Source organism: Gallus gallus, chromosome 22 (genome assembly GCF_016699485.2).
Source record: "Gallus gallus isolate bGalGal1 chromosome 22, bGalGal1.mat.broiler.GRCg7b, whole genome shotgun sequence".
Classification (NCBI taxonomy): domain Eukaryota; kingdom Metazoa; phylum Chordata; class Aves; order Galliformes; family Phasianidae; genus Gallus; species Gallus gallus.
In genome coordinates this window covers 628,007-646,412 of record NC_052553.1, presented here as the reverse complement: position 1 = coordinate 646,412, position 18,406 = coordinate 628,007, and the positions used below count along the sequence as shown (strand labels likewise).

The 18,406-nt window shown below is 47.7% G+C and overlaps 1 protein-coding gene and 1 long non-coding RNA gene across 5 annotated transcripts in view; one reads left to right on the top strand and one right to left on the bottom strand.

The window, feature by feature from the left end:
* Positions 1-3,637: 3,637 nt before the first annotated feature.
* LOC124417351 lies at positions 3,638-10,609 on the bottom strand. The gene is made up of 3 exons (XR_006931996.1): positions 10,578-10,609; positions 5,907-6,078; positions 3,638-4,010 (listed from the first exon to the last, which is right to left on the bottom strand). It is a non-coding gene; the product is annotated as an uncharacterized LOC124417351 (long non-coding RNA).
* A 38-nt stretch (positions 10,610-10,647) lies between these two features.
* PPP2R2A (protein phosphatase 2 regulatory subunit Balpha) overlaps positions 10,648-18,406 on the top strand; it is a 39,713-nt gene continuing 31,954 nt past the window's right edge. Inside the window, exons 1-4 of one of the 4 annotated variants that reach the window (XM_015297313.4) lie at positions 10,648-10,693; positions 11,151-11,217; positions 13,495-13,558; positions 16,889-16,963. In XM_015297313.4, coding sequence (XP_015152799.3) covers positions 10,677-10,693; positions 11,151-11,217; positions 13,495-13,558; positions 16,889-16,963 — 223 coding nt within the window. In that variant the 5' untranslated portion in view covers positions 10,648-10,676. Of the gene's footprint in view, positions 10,694-11,150; positions 11,218-13,494; positions 13,559-14,602; positions 14,810-16,261; positions 16,765-16,888; positions 16,964-18,406 lie in introns of those variants that run through there. The other 3 variants (NM_001030886.2, XM_015297315.4, XM_015297314.4) reach the window with 3 other exon arrangements.

Here is an 18,406-nt window from a genome sequence, read left to right as displayed (position 1 = left end):
TGTGTGGGCTCACACCTGTGAGGACTCACTCCTTCCTCCCCTTAAACTGCACAAATGGAGAAAAATGAACGTATTGCTAAGATTTCTATTGAGATTCTCTGTTCCGTGTGCGAGGTCAGGATGTGGGGAGGATAAGCTCTGTTTTTCTCTAAGGAAGGAGCCCTTGTTGCCACAGCTCTGCTCCTGGGGTTTGGTGCTTGCTGCCTGCTGCTCCCCTCGGCACCTTCACAGAATGGCCTGGGTTGAAAAGGACCACAATGATCATCTGGTTTCAACCCCCTGCTGTGTGCAGGGTCGCCAACCACCAGACCAGGCTGCCCAGAGTCACATCCAGCCTGGCCTTGAATGCCTCCAAGAATGGGGCATCCACAGCCTCCTTGGGCAACCAGCCCCATGTGTTGCTGCAGGCCTGGGGCAGAGCAGCTGGAAGGCTGAAAGGAGGTGCTGGTGAGGTGGGGGTTGGCCTCTGCTCCCAGTAACAGCAATAGGACAGGACATGATGGCCTTAAGTTGCACCAGGGGAAGTTCAGGTTGGATATGAGGAAAAAATTCTTCTCTGAAAGAGAGGTCAGGCACTGGCATAGACTGCCTGGGGAGGTGGTGGAGTCATTGCCTTTGTAGGTGTTCCAGAACCATGGGGATGTGGTACTTAGGGCCATGGGCAATGCTGGTGGTAGGTGGATGGTTGGATTAGATGATCTCAGTGGTCTTTTCCAACCGTAATGCTTACATAATCCCGTGATTTCCAGCATGTTCCTGATGCATTCCCAGGATCTTGTCCTGTGTGACACCCCACATCCCTGCCAGCTGCCTGCTTCAACAGGCAGAACAGCACCGACCTGCAGCACTCACCCAAAGCAAATACATTCATTACACGTGTGCAGAAGTCAGATTGATCCTTGAAGAACTTAATTTTCCCTGACGTCTCCCACACCTCTGTGAGGAAAGATGGGGATGGAGGGGCTGCCCAGCTCTGCCTGATGTTTTCACAGCACTTACCATCATCGGGCAGTGGTGTTTTATGCTGAGGCCTCCAGGTGCCACCATCAAGCAAAAATATTGTCTTAAGGACCAATTTCCGGAAACAATTTCAATTTCAAAACTAATTTATTTGAAAGGAAGAGAATTTGAGCCACCTCACGTCCAGATTAACAGAGACCCCGTCACAAATGCCTGGTTTTATCTGCAGATCAATGGTGCACATTCAGATCCTGTTTTCACAGCTGCAGAAGTTTGCTGGGCTGCAAAGGTCAGGTTTGGGAAATTTTCCATAGGTGGCAGCATTACTGCATGTCCTACTGAAATACAGCACTGACAGATAAACCCCCTATTGGGAAAAACCTTCTAGGAATGAATGGCTTTCCTATGGTGCTGCCACCCAGCACAGGCAGCAGCAGGGTGAACACAGAGGACAGATTAAAGAAAAATAGCATCCAATAGAAGGGTTGTAATCGTGTCTGAACAAGGCTTAACAATGAGCAGGTTACGTGTACTGCTAATTTATAGCTTTTGATAGGTATGTCACTACCCACAAAAAAATCCCCTTTCCTTTCAGAGCTTTACTGAGATTCTGTTAGGGTTTATTATGAGGCTCCTCTGAAAGGGCCTATTTTTGCCCTAAATGTTTTCTTTGGGGTTTCTTTGCCTTTGGAACAATATAACCAATATATTCCTTGAAACATACTGTATGAAATGGCTGGCAGGAAGGAAGGAATTTGGTAATTCTCACATTCCTCTGTTATACGTTTGTGCTGTGCTCTATAGGCTGTTTAAAATGATGAGCGTAATCTCCACGAGAAGCTATTAGGAATTACCACCAAATGGGAGTTTGTGCAGAGCACTGGCTTAACCACAGCCTGGAGTTCTCTGCTTTTATCCACAGTGCATGTAGCAGCAGGGCAAGGATCCTCAGATTGCATTGCTGGCACCATGCTGCAAGGAGAAGACAGAACCTTCTGCATGCTTGGGGATCCCTTTTATTTTCAGAGGATGGAGAAAGGGGGAGGTCAGCACTGCCACCTTTGTACAGAATTGTTTCACGTGTGAATGAGTCTTTTCTGAGCCGAAGAGATCTCTATTCTTAGAGCCAAGTAATAACATCGAGTCATTTACGAGGGTGGGTAGTGATAGGACAAGGGGGAATGGTTTTAAAGTGAGACAGGGGAGGTTTAGGTTGGATATTAGGAGGAAGTTTTTCACCCAGATGGTGGTGATGCACTGGAACAGGTTGCCCAAGGAGGCTGTGGATGCCCCATCCCTGGAGGCATTCAAGGCCAGGCTGGATGTGGCTCTGGGCAGCCTGGTCTGCTGGTTGGCCACCCTGCACATAACAGGGGGTTGAAACCAGATGATCATTGAGGTCCTTTTCAACATAGGCCATTCTATTATTCTATGATTCTGTGATTTGGATTGGACTGATTGAGCAGCTCCTTTTGGGGGTTATCACCCAGAAAGGATTTCCATGACTCATTCTTTAATTTTTCAGGTGTCCCTATGAGTGAAGGGCATCAGGCAGGATGATGGCTTCTGCTTTGAAGGACAGCCATCCCGCAGGAATCAGACTGAAACCCAGAGACAGGTCATCATATTGCAGGCCAATAAACAGTTGATAAAAGGTAACAACTCAGTGGTCTCAAGTTTGGGATCCCAGCACTGAAAGTTGACATGTTCCATCTCTAAACTCCTGAGCATTCCTCACTGTCTCAGATGGAAATTGGGCAGGTAAAGGTGGGGAGGAAGGGAAGGAGAATATTTCAATTGTGATCTTTCATCTCTTTGAAAGATAAACAATCAGTGGATATATTTCCTTCCATGCCTAATAGGAGAGGATAAAATGCAGCATTGTATTTTGATGGGTTAGAAGGTCTCTCAGGACATGAGGCAGCAAAGTGAGATGTCTTTTCTCAGCTGAAAACGTGACACAGTGCAGTTACATAAAACATTTCCCACCCAAAATTGAAAGGATAGTGATAAAATAGCAGCTGAGTCATTCATCCAGCTCTGATCTGGAAGTTAAACTAGCAGTGTAATTAATACAGAAACCTACCTGAAGCAAAAGAACTACTGAGATCAACCTTCTCAAAGCATTGAAAAGGAATCGTGAAAGTGCAAACATCACAGGAATCAAGACCAATATCTACAGTATTTTAAACCAGTTAAGTGCACATTTTGGGTTTCAGCATTGCAAGCCCTGTCACACGTCCAAAGGTCCATTTATTTTGCAGTATACTGCTCTGAATGTTGTGGTTACTGCACAGCTGCACTGGTAAACGTTAGAAAAAGGCATTACCTACATTTTAAAGACTGACTTGTGACTTTGGGAATGTGCATTCTGCTGTGCTCAAAGCTCTTTTAGCCTTCTACCCTTTCAGATTAGTGAGGAAATGAAAGATAAGGGGTTATGGGGCCTACTCCAAAAACACCCCACCAGTAACATGTTCTGACCTCCCCAAAGCTGGCTGGTTTCTGTTACCCCTACAGCTGCTCTCACCAAGCACCTTTAATCAAACTTCTCTTTTTGGCACTGTACTTTCCCTTTCACCACTAATTAGGTGAGTAAATGCAATTACAGCACCACAAAACACACTTCTTGGGACCAGCTGTACACAGCTGGTACCATTTAGTTATCCTGGGCTGTCCTGGCAGGCTCAGGCCTGTGCTGTGGCTGCCTGCAGGTGGAGTTAAAGGAAGGAAATTCTGGGTGCTGCTCCCCTGCACAAGCACACAAACAGCACAACTTCTGGCTGTAGGCAAAGTTGCATTGTCCCACTGTGATACACACAGTGGTAGCAGAAGACTCCTCGATGGACATTCCTGAGCTTGCTGGGTCTCTGCTTAACCAGACTCACGTGTGCATGGGATTCAGGATTCCTGCTTACCCTCTCGCCTCTTGTATTTAGGATACTGGGAAAGAAATATCCCAAAGGAAGCTGCCTGTTATCCTGCTGCTGCTGTTCCACATCTGCCTCATCTGTTTCATCTTTTGCTTCCCTCTTCTGACGGGTTTTATCCTAAAAAACACAAAGGAAAACACAGGTGTAAAAACAAATTCCTTTAGAGAAGGCTGAAGACAAGACATTCCCTGTTCTACAAGCCGTGTTGGCTCATCAGTCATCAACCATGACTTAGAGTGGAAATTGTCCAGTATTTATGATCTCCCGTCTCAAATTCCCCCAGCAGCCTCATACAGCTCCCACCCTGTCCACACACTGAGCGTCAGTCTTGGGTTCATCAAGGACAAATACCCAGAGCTGCCCTGAAGAACTTGGAAGTATTCTTGGCTCTAAGCATGAACTGAAATGCCACATACCATTGTGAACATATAAATGGGAGGGACCTGACCTCTACAAGTTATTTTTGGGGACTCACAAAGAACAGAGGGGTTTCCACTTGAAGCATTTAAGAGAATTTTGCCCAGTCCTCACCGAAACATCACAACATTTGGAAGCTAAATGTAGCACAACCTGCAAGCTCTTCCCCTGCTCTTCTCTCTGCTCCAACCAGCATTCCCTCTTTTAAAAACCAACCCACAAATTGCTGTTCCTATTTCGGGCTGTTATTCTGGTCCATGTTAAATGCTCCCCCCAGGGCATGGGAATCTCATGCAGCACGGCCCACTCGTGCCATGAAGGGCAGCCAATGATGTCACATCAATCGGTGCTCCATGAAGTGGGCAACATCCAGGGAATGACAACGAATGGATTTCTGTTTTCCTCAACAGATTGAAAAACGCAATGAGCCCACAATTAATTGTCCCATCAAGTCCACGCACGGAACTTAATTAACGATTTAATTAAGCAATGAATGGACGCTGTTGTTAGCAAAACGTGATATGGGGCATGCCATACAGCCTTCCTCCCCTTTGCTGCCCCTCCTCCACGCGTCCACTCGAGTTTTATCTCCACAACAAAACAGAAGCCTCTCTTTGTTCCAGCTGCAACACTGGCGTCATTGACGGGAGTACTCATGTGTCCCAAAATAACCAAAGCCAGTGCCCATTGGAGCCATCCAGCATCACGTCCTCGTGCTTGGCACGTCCCTTGAAATCCTACACCTTCTCAGATGGGAATATAAAAAAAAAAAATCAAGATCGTGACTCCTTGTACACATTTAAAGGGACAAAGGCTTTCTTTTCCTCCAGATGTTACGTGTTTTTAAAGTGCCTCTGTTCCCTGCATCTCTTTGCCACTGCTGTTCATAGAGTTATTTTTATGTTCCACCAAGGGTATTTGCTTTCTACCTTGCATTTCCCAAGCAATTTTATCTGATATTTTTATTTCTATGTCTTCTGCAATTTTTCTGATGCTGCACTGAATCTTAACCCAACCTACATTCTGCACAGAAATCTGAGGGGGCTTCAGTCCTTACTTAGCAAGGAGTAATTAGTGTCACTCACATAGCATCGAGAGGTACAGAAAGAAGTCAGGGTCCTTAATGTTAGGGGCAGTCAGAGGACCCAAACACACCAACCCTGCTGAAGCTTGTCCCTGCTCTTAGAAAATGGGAGGTAAGAGATCAGATCATTTACCTCAGTCATGCCATGAATGTGCAACAGAACAGAGAACAAAACCCAGCTCCCGTGAGTTCCTTGTCAGCCTTCTAATTTTGAGCATACCTTTGATTTGGGTAAAGAAAAAAGTGCAGAATGAGTCCCTTTTTGATCTGTGCTGTAATTCTATTCGCTACTGAACCGACTTCAAAACCTACCCTGGAAATGGCTGCTTTTCAGTGCTATCCAAAGCAGACCCTACCCTGATACAACCTGCAAATCAAAGAAAGCACCTTCTGTTTTAAAAAGCCTGCCTTTTAGTACAGAAAAAATATAGTAAATAACAATAAATATCATTCCTGGGTGTGCAGATTGAGAGGGAATAAAGCCTGTCCCCAAGATCAGTTAACCTTCCTACCTTCACATTCACGGCATCACACTGGTTGCAGAGGAACCTGGTAATGCATCCAGCCTTAATGTGCTTTCCTGCTCACCTCTGCAGGTGAGCACCAGAGCATCACTCTTTGTGATGGCCGTTCTGGTTTCTTGTAGCAGATCCAAAGTCCAGTTGTCTCCTGCTCATTACTGCTCTAAAAGGACAATAGAGATACAGTGTATTAAGCAAACAATTGCCTCCTTATGTAACGTTCAATCTAGCACAAGGAGGGGAACACTGAGCAAAAACATGGCCAAGAAATGAGTAAATAGGAAAATGACAGTGGGTAAATGGAGCAATTAGGAAGGAAAGGGATCTTTTTTGAGCTCGAGAGCAGGGAGACAGAGGTGCAAAAGAAAGGGGAATGAAATCACAGAATTGCAGGGGTTGGAAGGGACCTCAAGAGATCACCAAGCCAAACTCTGCTAAAGCAGGTAATGCTCAGTCTGTGATCTATTCTTGCCTCTGCCATGAAGTACCAAAGAGATGTGAGCGGCCCACAAACAGATTTTCAAGGGCGCAAAACCCACAACTGAAGTCAGCTCAAAGAAGCATTTCCCAAAATACACAGCTTGGAACTCAGCTGGCCTCAGTGTGCAATCCTGAGTACTGAGCAGCAGGGAAAACCTGCACATCACCATCTCCTCTTGCTCTGCTCATGGGACACCAGGCTGGAAATGCAGAACACTTCACTTTCCAGCTCTTCCTTTGCCAAGCTGTGGGAAATGTTCATCCTTCAGTTTCACATTTGGGCAGACAAGACTTTGAATGGATTTTGTATTTTATTCTTATGGTATTCAGAAAGTTAAGCTTCAGTTCCTGCCACTTTTCCAGGTTTCCAAATGCATTTTCTTTGCAGTGTAGAGGAAAATCAAGGCCTTTCCAAACCCTTTTGTTGCTGTGGTTGCTTGGCAAAACACAGAGAAAGAAGGAAAGAAGGGAAGAAAGACCTACCCACTGCTGAGGATGGCCAGCATCAAGTTTAATTAAGTTTAATCAAGATCTTGGACTGAATGAGGTGAGCAGGAACTTGAATTAAGACTCTTGTGGGAAGCATGTATTAGAAAACAAATGAGAGGAATACACCGTGTGCTTCCTTCTATCTTGGATCATTCCACGGATGTTACATTCATTCTTTAAACACAGGCTTAGAATTAGCTTTGTCTCTGGGTGCAGCACAATTGCCAACAGTGTCTTTGAATGAACTCTCCGCTGCATTCGCCCTATTGATAAGAACTCTGCTCAGTCAGGACTGCCTTAGCCAGAGTTTTGCTTCTGCAGGGCCCATGGGGGAACAAATCCAGACCTTGTTGGGTTTGGTTTGGTGACATGGATTGTGAGGGCTTATGGTCTTTAGCAGCAAGGCAGTTCTGGTGGTGCTGGGGGCAGCCTGATCCCATGGGAACCCCCTGTAGCTGCCCCATGAATTGATGTTCTCGTTGATTTCCTGCCTGCTGCTGGGAAACACATCTGATAAGGGCTGTTGGTTTCTTCGAGCCCCTGCAGAGCCCAGGGAGCTTCCAGTTGGTGGAGATTCGAAAATACTTCTAATTGCTGCCCAGTTTGGACTGTAACCAAGTTTTTGTTAAGATGAAATTTCACCCAAATCAGAAAAATTGGAGATTTTCTAGCACTTTCTAGCACTGAATACACAGAAGTACTGTTTTGATTTTCAAATCTGCCTGGAGAACAGCTCTCTTTTAAAGAGCATCTCTCATTTACCTTACGGTCAGTCTCTTACAACTTTCTACAATTAGGATAAACACATAATATGACAAACTGACTGATTCCAACCTTGCAGTTCTCTGCCTCAGAGCTATTCAGCCTTGGATTCAATGTCACCAACAGGGGGCAAGTAGGGGAGGCTCTGCACACAGCAAGAGCTGCAAGAAGCAGCTCTGTAAGCAGAGGAACTTGGCATGTCTGATCCCTGAGCCTTACTGCTGGGTTCTCTGGGGTCGAGTAGGATGCAAACTTGGATTCAGGCTTTTGCCACACAGGAAGCATTGCAACACCTCTTTGCCTGGATGGATTCTCTGAAGTTTAATGAGGTCCACGCTCAAATCAATCGGTCTGCCTATCAGCTTTCCTTGAAATCTGTAAGCAGTGGGGTTTCCTTGAAGCATCCATTCCTATGAGACCAAACTGGAATCGGGCATTGAGTCAAAAGCTACCGTGGCGAAGTGGACAGACATAGAATCATAGAATGGTTTGGGTTGAGAGGGACCTTGAAGATCATCTCATTCCAGCCCCCTGCTATAGGCAGGGACACCTCCCTCCAGACCAGACTGCTCACAGCCCCATCCAGCCTGGATGTGATTGCCTCCAGGGAGGGGACATCCACAGCCTCTCTGGGCAACCTGTTCCTGTGTTTCACCACCCTTACAGGAAAGAATTTCTTTCTAATATCCAGTCTAAACCTACCTCCCTTCCAGTTTAAAGCCATTTCCCCTCGTTCTGTCAAGCATGAAGACATAAGCCTCATTTTGGTTTTACCAAAGGAGAGAATGAGAGGAGATATGTTTTGGCACTGGGGCTAAATGCAGCCACGCTGTGTGCTAAGGGCAGCAGAGCAATGCCTGAGCACGAATCGCTCTGGACAATGGCTATTGGTGGGGCTACATTTCCTTATATCCTGGGTAAATCATCTGCTTTGCATTGTTACGAGCAAGAAAAACAAAGGCTGTTTGGGGCCCCCAGAGGTCCCTGGAGCTCAGAGCAGTGTAAGGAAATAACCTCAAGCATGAAGCCAAGTTGATTTCAAGCCCATGCACCACGAGCTCTTTTTAAAGCATGTTATAAATGTTTTAACTGAAAGGCTGCTCCTTGAAGCTCGTGGAGTGCTATCATCCCCAGTTCATTTCCAAGGAAAAAAAATAGGAGCAGAAAGCATTTGCTCGAGGTCTCCAAGGGAATCAACAACACAGCAAGGATCAGAACTAAGGATTTCCTGTCCAATCTGCAAACCACACCTCTCTCCTGTTTACACTGTTAACTTATTCCCTAGCAGAAAAGCCATGTGAATGGAACAATTCAGTCTGCTATTTCAGCCTCCCTTCCTTCCCCTCTCAGTTCATTCCTGGCATTACCTCCAGACTTTTACAAACCTGCAACCAGAACCATGCGACAAAGCAAAGCAAAGCAAAGCAAAGCAAACCAAGGGACGTTTTCCCAACAGTTTCAGCTCCAAAGAGTTGAATGCTATGCACCAAAATGGGAAAAAAAAAATTTGAAAACTTAAAAAGTGCCTTGAAAATATTCTGCTGTTATTAACAAAATGAAAAATGAAACCAAAAGGTCAAGGGACATCAAGGGATGAGTTAATGGATGACTACAACCAATGGTGCTGGTTACCTGCACAGGCATTTTCAGCATATGTAACTCCAGAAGTAGTAGAGCAGCAGTGCTACTGCTCATACCCAGCTTAAGAATCAAGAGAATTTTAAAGAGAGATCTTGAGGCTCTTTGCATTCCCTTTCCCCTTCTTCTTCTCTTTGTTTTGATTTAGAAGTTGTGTTTCCCTCTAGAATGCCAGAAATGAGAATCATCACAGAATGGCCTGGGTTGAAAAGGACCACAATGCTCATCAGTTCCAACCCCCTGCTATGTGCAGGGTCACCAAGCAGCAGACCAGGCTGCCGAGAGCCACATCCAGCCTGGCCTTGAATGCCTCCACATTGCCCAAGGAGCATCCACAGCCTCCTTGGGCAACCTGTTCCAGCGTGTCACCACCCTCTGGGTGAAAGATATCTCCTTGAAAAATATCACTTGAATTTCTTATGTCTTTCTGTGATTCCAGGGCATCAGTTTATCCATAGCCCCTCACTACCATCATGAGACACCGAAAGCACGAGGCTTCACAAGAGGTGAGGATCAAGAACAAGAATGCTCCAGTTCAAAGACTGCAAGGGCATTTTATCCCAGATGCAAGGGCATTTTAGACTCAATCCCAGATTATATTCCATCATCTCTTTGCACAGCCCGTGGTTTTTAAGGAACATTTCTCCTGGCACAGTCAGATTGCTGATGTGCTGAGCACACACACCCTGCTGGGACCCATGGAGCTGGCAATTAACTTCCTTACTGCAAAGTCCTACTAAAACAGCAGAACAACACAATTCCAAAGAGCCAGTGGAGCTCATTTCAGATCAGCTGGCTTTTATACATGTTTTATTAACAGCTTCAGTGATACACACAGGATAACTACAGCACTCAAACTAAGACTCCTATTTACTTAGGCCTTTTGAAACAAACCTGCATGGGCGTAATTATTCCAACGCACAGCAAAGGATAATAGCTTGTTAATTAATGCATATAGGAACATTGCTTTAGGAAGGATCTAAAATAGAAGATACTGAACCCCACTAGCAAACGTAACAGGGAAGTCCTATAGCCAGCAATGTTTGTAACACACTTGCTTTGGCTTCCTGCTTTTGTTAAGGGGATTTGTTTCATAGAGGTTTCTGAGGCTATTATTCACATCACCTCTTTAAGTTTATTAGTAAGGAATGAGCAATTCCATTCCCTCAACACCACTGCAACCCTTCCACCCCAGATAAGCATTTTAGCAGATAGGTCAGCAGGTTTAGAGGTTAAAAGGAATAGAGAAAAGGAAAAAAAAAGAAAAGCAAAAAGCAATGCAATGGCCTTCACCTTCCTTGTCTCAGCTCCTCCCCTTCCTGCCCAGTGCCTCATTAAGGTGGTGGTGAGCAAAGCCCTTCTCACCTGGGAGCTGCTTTGTGCTTCTGGGTGATGCAGCAGGTTCTCAGTTAAGTCTCTGCACAAAGTGGTGTTTTGTAAGGATTGTGTTATTGCTATGTTTGTTCTATCTCAATACATCCCAAGATTGAGGAATGTTGATCATCTTTCTTCTAGCAGCCAAGCTAATAATTTTTGAATCCTTTTAAGTGTTTGGATTTATCTGCTTTGGTATACGAAGAAAGTGCATTTTCAAGCTGAAGAATGGAGATTCTCTGCATCAGTGGTGAAAACTGGGGCTGGGAAGGGCTATGGCAGCTCTGCCCTCGGGCACAGAGCAGCTCTGCTGAGAATATTCCCAGCAGGGAAAGGTCTGTTTTTGCAATGCAGTCTGGTGTTCGACTGCTCTTACCAGACTAAAGCATTTGCTGAATGTCTCGCTTTGTGTTTCTGGTGCTCAGTTTAAGATCTCTGTTTTGTTTTGCTTTTATTTTCTTGTTTATATGGTCTGTTTTCTGCTGCTAACAGGTTTCAGAGCTCTGGGTTAAGATCAAATCACCCTGAGGTGGAAGATTTGAAGCCAAAGAGGTTCCAGGTGATCCTGAACTACATGCTTTGTTAATCCCTCCTAATAGACGATAAGGACTAAACCTACATCAGGTGGATCTCCTACCTTGCTCTGTAGTCGTGGTTTCAGTTCCAAGCTATTTTCCCATCACAAGTCTCTTGTTTCGTGGTCAGATTCACCTTCCCATAGAAGTAACCCCAACTAATCAAAACCTAGTGAGAAAACTGAAGATGGTAAGAATGTGGCTTTTGTATGGATGTCAAGTTAGCCACTTCTTTTCTTTTACCTAGAAGATATTGGGATGCCCCCCACCCTCCCAAACGAGCCCTCCTCATTAAAACACACTTGTTTTGCTACCCCCAGCATGTGCTTCCTGCCCACTACCTCCAGGGCCATTTTTCCTTCCCAGAAGCCCTGCTTTCCTTGCATTTTCCTTGCAATTCTCCACTCTCTTTAAAATGAATCTCCTGCCAAAATTCAGGTGCTCAAATCCTCTACAAATTGGGCTTAAATAATCCATTAAGCTAATATTTTGCAAATGGTGGTTTCAGGCATTATAATCTTAAACCTGCTCTAAACAGATCAAGTTCAGAGCCGGTTTTAAACCGGTCTTGCAAACTACAACTTTAATGAGTGCACCAAATTCTTTCCAAGTCTAATTAGTCTTTCAGTTTGCTTGCACCAGACTGGAGTCAAGAAAAAAGCCTTTGTAATTCCTGAAAGAGAAAGCTGAGGCTTCCCCTTGTTGTAGCAGAGCTTTAATCCAATGAAGTTGACACTTTGGAGATGGCATGAGCTGCTTGCTTATCGAAAAGGGCTGCCTGACCTCTTGTGAGTGTGAACCTCCACCTGGCAGCGTTAAAGGCAGAGCGCTGTTCTGATAATGGCTGTTAATTAAGTGGCTCCATGCATAGAGGCAGTCGTGTGAAATGAAGAATGGAGAAACATGGGGGGAATGTTAGCAAGCACTGCTCTCCTGAAAAGCAGCAGAAACCCCTTTTGCTGAGATACGTCGTGCTCAGACCATAGGAAGTCCCAAAGAGCGTGCTGCAGGAATGAATCACACGCCCTGATGTTAACTTGCAGTGACCCAGCTATTACTCAATTCCAGTGATAACTTTGGTGATAATTACTCCCTTTATTTCTGAAGTGAGTTGTTGTAATTCGTTACAGTCTTGTCTGATGGGTCAAATTGCTAGGAAAGTGAAACAGATACAAAATGGATTGGTGTCAGAGTTCTGGGGGCTGTAGCTGTTTGATCAGTGATTGGACACGAACGTGCAGTTTTTAATTGGCCTCTGGTCCCATTTTGGTTTTAAACTGCTTGAACTTCTGCAGCTCCTGATGCTGCTGTGAGCTGCCTGCTGTCTGTGTGCCTCACTGGTCCTTAGCAAGCACAACTGGAGATGTTTTTCTGTGGGTCTTTGTCCCTGCAGTGCTCTCATTTCCTGGCTGTGGCCCTTTGCTCTGAATTGAAGGGGTTCGTCTGTGTAGTGAGGATTAATGATTCAAGCATAATTAGAACAAACATCCAAGGAAGCTTTGTGCTGCTGGTTGTGTGCAAACTGAACATCTCACAGTTACCATCTCCCCAGAGCACCTGAAGAAATGCTTAAACTGCAGTGAAATCAAAGGGTCCTCTGTATGTGCTTACAAACGTCCAGGCAGAGCTGCAAAATGCTGCTGCTAATTTGCCCCAACCATTAATGCTACAGTGAATGTGTGTGTCTGAATTAGCAAGTGAGCAAAGGCTGTGATTCCCAAGATGTCTTACTAATTACCATGGCTGTGATTTAATGTTAATTATTTATTATACTTCATTATGTTCTATAGCTCAGTTAGCTCAAAACAAAAACCTGAAATGTTGGAATTATGATCTTTCGTTCTGGCAGCATGATATTAAATCTTTTCTAAGAAAGACTTTGTTCTAATTATAAGGTATGTGCTAAAGCTTCATAATTTATATTACAGAGCTAATTGCAAGTCCTTTTCAACAATGCTCGTTCTGCTACGAGGGCCAAATTCTGTAGTAGTAGTACAGAATGCAGTGGATAAATGGGGCTTCACTTGGAACTGTTCCTTCTGTGTAGGGGTGAGGATGGCTTCAAGGGATCCTGAGGTGTGAGGGATGGCAGCTTCTGAGCCAGGTTTGGAGTACAGGGAATACAGATCTGTAGAGTTGAGTGGATTCGTTCCTGAGCTCTGGGAAACGTGGGCTGTGTGTTAAGGGAAGGCCCTCAGCACCACGGTGGTCCAGGAGGAGCTCTTCATTGTGAAAGCTTTGCACTGTTTGCTTCTCTCCAGGTTTCTGCATTGCTCTCGAAATGGACTAAGCAAAACATGTGGCTCCAGATATTCCCAAACTTAGGTGAGTTGCTGCTCTAAAGAACACCCCATACGTGCTGTGTTCCCAACGTTGCTTTTTGTTCCCAAGGATTGTTTGATTTGCACGCACGGCCTTTGAGCGATGCACTGATAAAGATGCTTCCCTACAAAGCAGCCCACAGGCTGGACAGGTTCTGAGTTTCTGGTGTGCTCCAGGCATGGGGAGCTTGTTTGGGGGTGCTCAGTGTGCCCAAATCCAGAAGACTGTGGATGCTCTGTCTCTGGATGTATTCAAGGCAAGGCTGGATGGAGCCCTGGGCAACCTGGGCTGGTAGATCTGGAGGTTGGTGGCCCTGCCTGTGGCAAGGGGTTGGAACTTGATGATCCTTGGGGTCCCTTCCAACCACAGCCACTCTATGGTCTGTGTTGTGCTGCGGTTGATGAGGAGCTGAGCAGCCTTTCGTTGGTGCTGGGAGCTGGAAGCGCACAAGCAATGTGGGAGAGTCGTGTGAAGGCATATCAATGGAGTGCCCAGTTTGCAGGATGAGCTCATAGAACTCAAAAGCACGACCTGCATGAGCAAACCCTGCCCTGCCCGCCCAGAATGGCAGCGTTTGCACAAATATCTGCGAACCGATGAGTTTCATGCGATCTTAAATAGGTGGTGCCGAAGCGATGGCCGCAGCGCTGTGCGTTAATTGAGGGACCGGTGGGTGTAGGAGGGCCGGGGATCTGAGCGGGGGAGGGGGCTAAAAATGGCTCCGAGGGGGGAACGGCAGTGAAGGCTACTGGGTGAAATCAGAGCCCGAGCGTACAGATAGGATGGAAAAGAGTCCAGGAGGGCGGGGAAGACGCAGCGGAAAGCTGTGCGGCGGCAGCACGAGGAAATGGCAGGAGGGAGGGGAGGGAAAAAAAAAAAACGCAAAAAAAAAAAAAAGAAAGGGAATGAATGAGCGCAGCGCAGGGAGAGCCCGGAGCGCGGACACGCGGAGCAGCGAACGCTACGGGAGCCGCGCGGGGCCGCTCCGCCCCGCCCCCTCCGCCCCCCTCCCTCCCTCCGGGTGACGTCACCCCCAGCTCGCCCGGCGCCATTTTGAAAGTGGAGCTGCCGGGGGGGGGCCGGAGCGAGGCGCGGAGCGGGGGCAGCCCCAGGAGCGGAGCCGGCCGCACCCCCGCCGCCATCCGCCGCCATCCGCCCCCCGCGGCCGCCCCGAGCACGGCACCGGCGGCCCCGCCGCGTAGCGCCGAGCCCGCCCGACCCGCCGCGGCCGCTCTCGCGAGCCCAACATGGCAGGTAAGGGGTAGGGGCGGCCGCCGCGGGGCGGGGGGCGCAGGTGGGGCTGCGGCCCGCGGAGGAGGGGGCGGGGGGGGGGTGAGGGGGGGCGGCGCCGCGCCCGGCTCGTGGCGGTTCGGGCCGCAACGGTGGAGCCGCCCCCGGGTCGGGGAGCGCCCGGCCGGCCCCGCGCCTCAGCAGCGCGTCCCTCCGTGCCGGCCCTGCCTGAAAATGGCACGAGGGGAGCGCCGGGCGGGGGGAGCGCTTCGGGAGTCGGGCGCTCTGCCCGTCCCCCCTCCACGGCCCCCCGGCTGCGGGCTGCGCGCCGCCGTTTGGCACCGGGGGGAGAGTCGGGGGTGCGGGAGCAGCTCCGCAAATGAGAGTAAATGACGGGCTGTAATTAGGTAACATTCGGTGCGTCCCTTCTCGTCGCTTCCTGTGCTCGCTCCCCATTTTGCATCCCGGAGCGCTCCGCTCGGCGTGCAATGAGGGATCTCTTCCTCCTCCACTTTTGCTGGCAGCTGCGTTTTGGAAACGCGTTCCTTCTCCTGCAGGTTGCATCGCCCTTCCAGCGGAGCGAGGGCGGCCGTGCTGGGTTTGCGCTGTGCCTTTTCCTCCCTCCGCCGCTCTCCCACGCTCCGCCCTCCTCTTTTTGTGTTATTAAAAATAAATGGAGAAAACGCCACGGTTCGAGGGGGCCGCCGCGGAAGGCAGCGTTTCTTTCCGTGCAAAGAGGGCAGTGATTGATTTCTCTTAGCAGCCGTCACCTTTTAGCGGCAGGCACCATGGCAGCGTGTAATGACGGAGGAAGGGGTTGGGGAGGAGGAGGAGGAGGAGAAGAGCGGGTTGGGTGGGGGTGGGGGGCAGCGGGGGGGATATGGCTGCAGCCCCGTGGCTGCTGAAGGCGTTTTGGCATCTCTGGCATAGCTGGGTGCTGCTGGAGCCCTCACCGGGTCCGGCTGCGTGCTTTGCTTCGCTGTAATCCATCGGGAAGGAAAGCAGGTTGAGCAGCAAGCGCCCACCGATGGCATTCAGCACCCGCACACCGCTGAAGCGCCGGGCTGCCTTTGGAAGGATTGCTTTGGGCTTCAGATCCCCACCTCTTGAGCTCTTTTTGTAACCCCTCGGGTGGATATAGGAGAGGGACGAGATCCCTTCTGCGTTCTTTGTTGTGCCAGGAGCGGTAGCAGCCCAATGGATTAACGTGTAAATGCCATCTGTTGCTCAGCCTGCTTGGATTGCATTGAGGAAAAGTTCCATTCTGACATTGGTTTGCCCCAAAAGAGGGAAAAAAAAACAAAACAGCAACCAAGCAAACACAACTGGTGAGGCAGCAGGGCAGGCCCGTGTCAGCCCCTTCCTGTATGTCCTCAGCCCCGCCGTGATTTGCTCAGAACACCATGCAAAAGAAATGGGTGGTGGTTTTTGTGAGTGTTTTGGTTCAGGGTTCAAATGAATCGCCGCCTCCCGCCGGGGCAGGGATGTTCCTGAAGTTCTCTCTCCGATCCGTGTTCTATGGTAGTAGAGCTCATTGCCTCCGATTGCTGCTTTGCTTTTCTGCTCGGATTTGCTGCTTTCCCCCCCCTTCTTTTTAAGCTGATAATTGCTTTATTGCTGCTGCAAAGAGAGCTGAACTTGTGGTAGAATTATTTTCTTTAGCCTTCAGCATGTAAGTTCAGCTCGGGGCTTTTGGAGAGGGAGGGAATGAATGGCACGCTTGCATCTATTGCAGAGCTTTTCTGCTGCTTACCAACCAAGTTTTGTGTGTGCTGGGAGAGGGCTCTCGATTTCTAAAGTAGGAAGCAGCTCTGTGTGAAATAGGATGCTGGTGCTGAGCGCCCGCTCTGGGTTTGGTGCCAGCAGCGTGAGCCCCGCGCGCTGCTCCCATCCGCTTCTGCCTCTGCTCTTTCCCACTAACGCTGCTTTGGATGCCAGCAGACTGCCGAGGACGAAAACAACATCTATGAAGGGAAAAGGTGGGGAGGGGTGGCGGTGCCGACCTCGCTGCTGAGGAAGTGGGTGTGCGCGGGGCTGTCTGAAAGCTTCAATTGGCGGCTCCTGTTGCGGTGGGGGGTCTCATTTTTGTATTGTGTTTTTCAGGAGCTGGAGGAGGAAATGACATTCAGTGGTGTTTTTCTCAGGTGAAAGGCGCTGTGGATGATGATGTAGCAGAAGGTAAGAGCAATCTTTCAGAGTATCTTTTTTTTTTTCCCCCAGCTTCCTATAGCTGCTCTTTGGGAAGATCTTTATCTTTCCAATCTCAATTGTATGCAACTTGGGTGTACCAAATGGACACTTAGGTGCGTTCAGAGCCCTCGATTCAGGATCAGACTACACCAGCAGGGTTCTCCTCGTGCTTCAGAGGACTCCATTCAGCCTTCTGGAGTGCCCACCTGTAATTGTTTTCCCAAACTCTGATTCCCCATTGCTCAGCTTTTGCTTTCTGCTGTTCCTAAGCTGCAAAATGGGGAACGCGATACCTGCGTTCCACAGGGAGGTGTTGTAGCAATTAATTAACGTTGGTATTCTTTGAAGATCCAAGTATTTGATCAAGATGGAGTGTTTTTTTTTCCCCGTCTTCCCAGCTTCTGTTAACCAGAGGAGGATGAAATCAGAATATTTGTGTGCTTGCTTACCTCAAAGCTGAAGGGGGAGTTCTGCGTTTGAAACAATACGGAAATTGCATAAATACACCACAGCAGTGCTGGCAGTGACAAATGTCATCTCTTACTAAGATGGCTGCTTCTGATTGTAACTGCAAGAAATGTGCTTGCTGTTATTTGGTTGGGCATCCTTGGAGGAGTCCCACTTGCTGCGTGCTGCTTGGATAGTCGTGCTGGTGGGCCACACTTCTGCTTTTCCCTTTGCTTTGAGAAAGTTATGGACTTCTGAATGCGTTTGGTCACAAGTTCCTGCTTGCGTGGTACAACCTGTAAGATCAGGAGTTGGTTTTTCTTTTACTGGCAATTGGCCTTGTCAATTATGCAGTTTGTAACTTTTATTTAATGTGTCCCAAATGCTCTGACTTGCTGACAAGTGAGACGAATGTTGGGTTTAGAAGAGCAGTAGCTGCAGTTCCCTTTATTTCCTCATTCGATGCGTGATTCAGATGAACTTAAAAAGGCAGAAAATAAGAGTCTGATTTTATTTATTAGCTACAGCATGTGGCAGACAAGGTGCTTTGAAAGGCTGCTGTCATTTTGTGAGCTGAAGGATGACCTTTGGAAACAAGAAAACTGGGACTTAATTTTAAAGCTTAATTTAAGAGTTTTTGAGGAAGTATATTTTGAGGCACGAGCTGTGAACTACTGTTAAAAGTAGTAAATTTTTCCTCTGATCAAGTTTAAATTCTCTAACCTTTGTTTTAATGGCATATCAAGCTAAATCCTCAAGGTGCAAATATTGAAAGAATTATGGTTGTGTGGCAGATGCTTGCAAATAATTCTGCATTAAAACAGGCACGTTGACTGCATGTAATAGCAATGAGTTATGGGTAGTGGCTTTTACAGGGATGTGGGAAGGCAGGAGTCAGGAAGCAGCTTGTCCTTAGCTCCCTTAGCTGCTGCAGGGCCTCGTACTTTGCCCCATGAGAGGTGACTCCAAAGCCTTCTGCTTCCT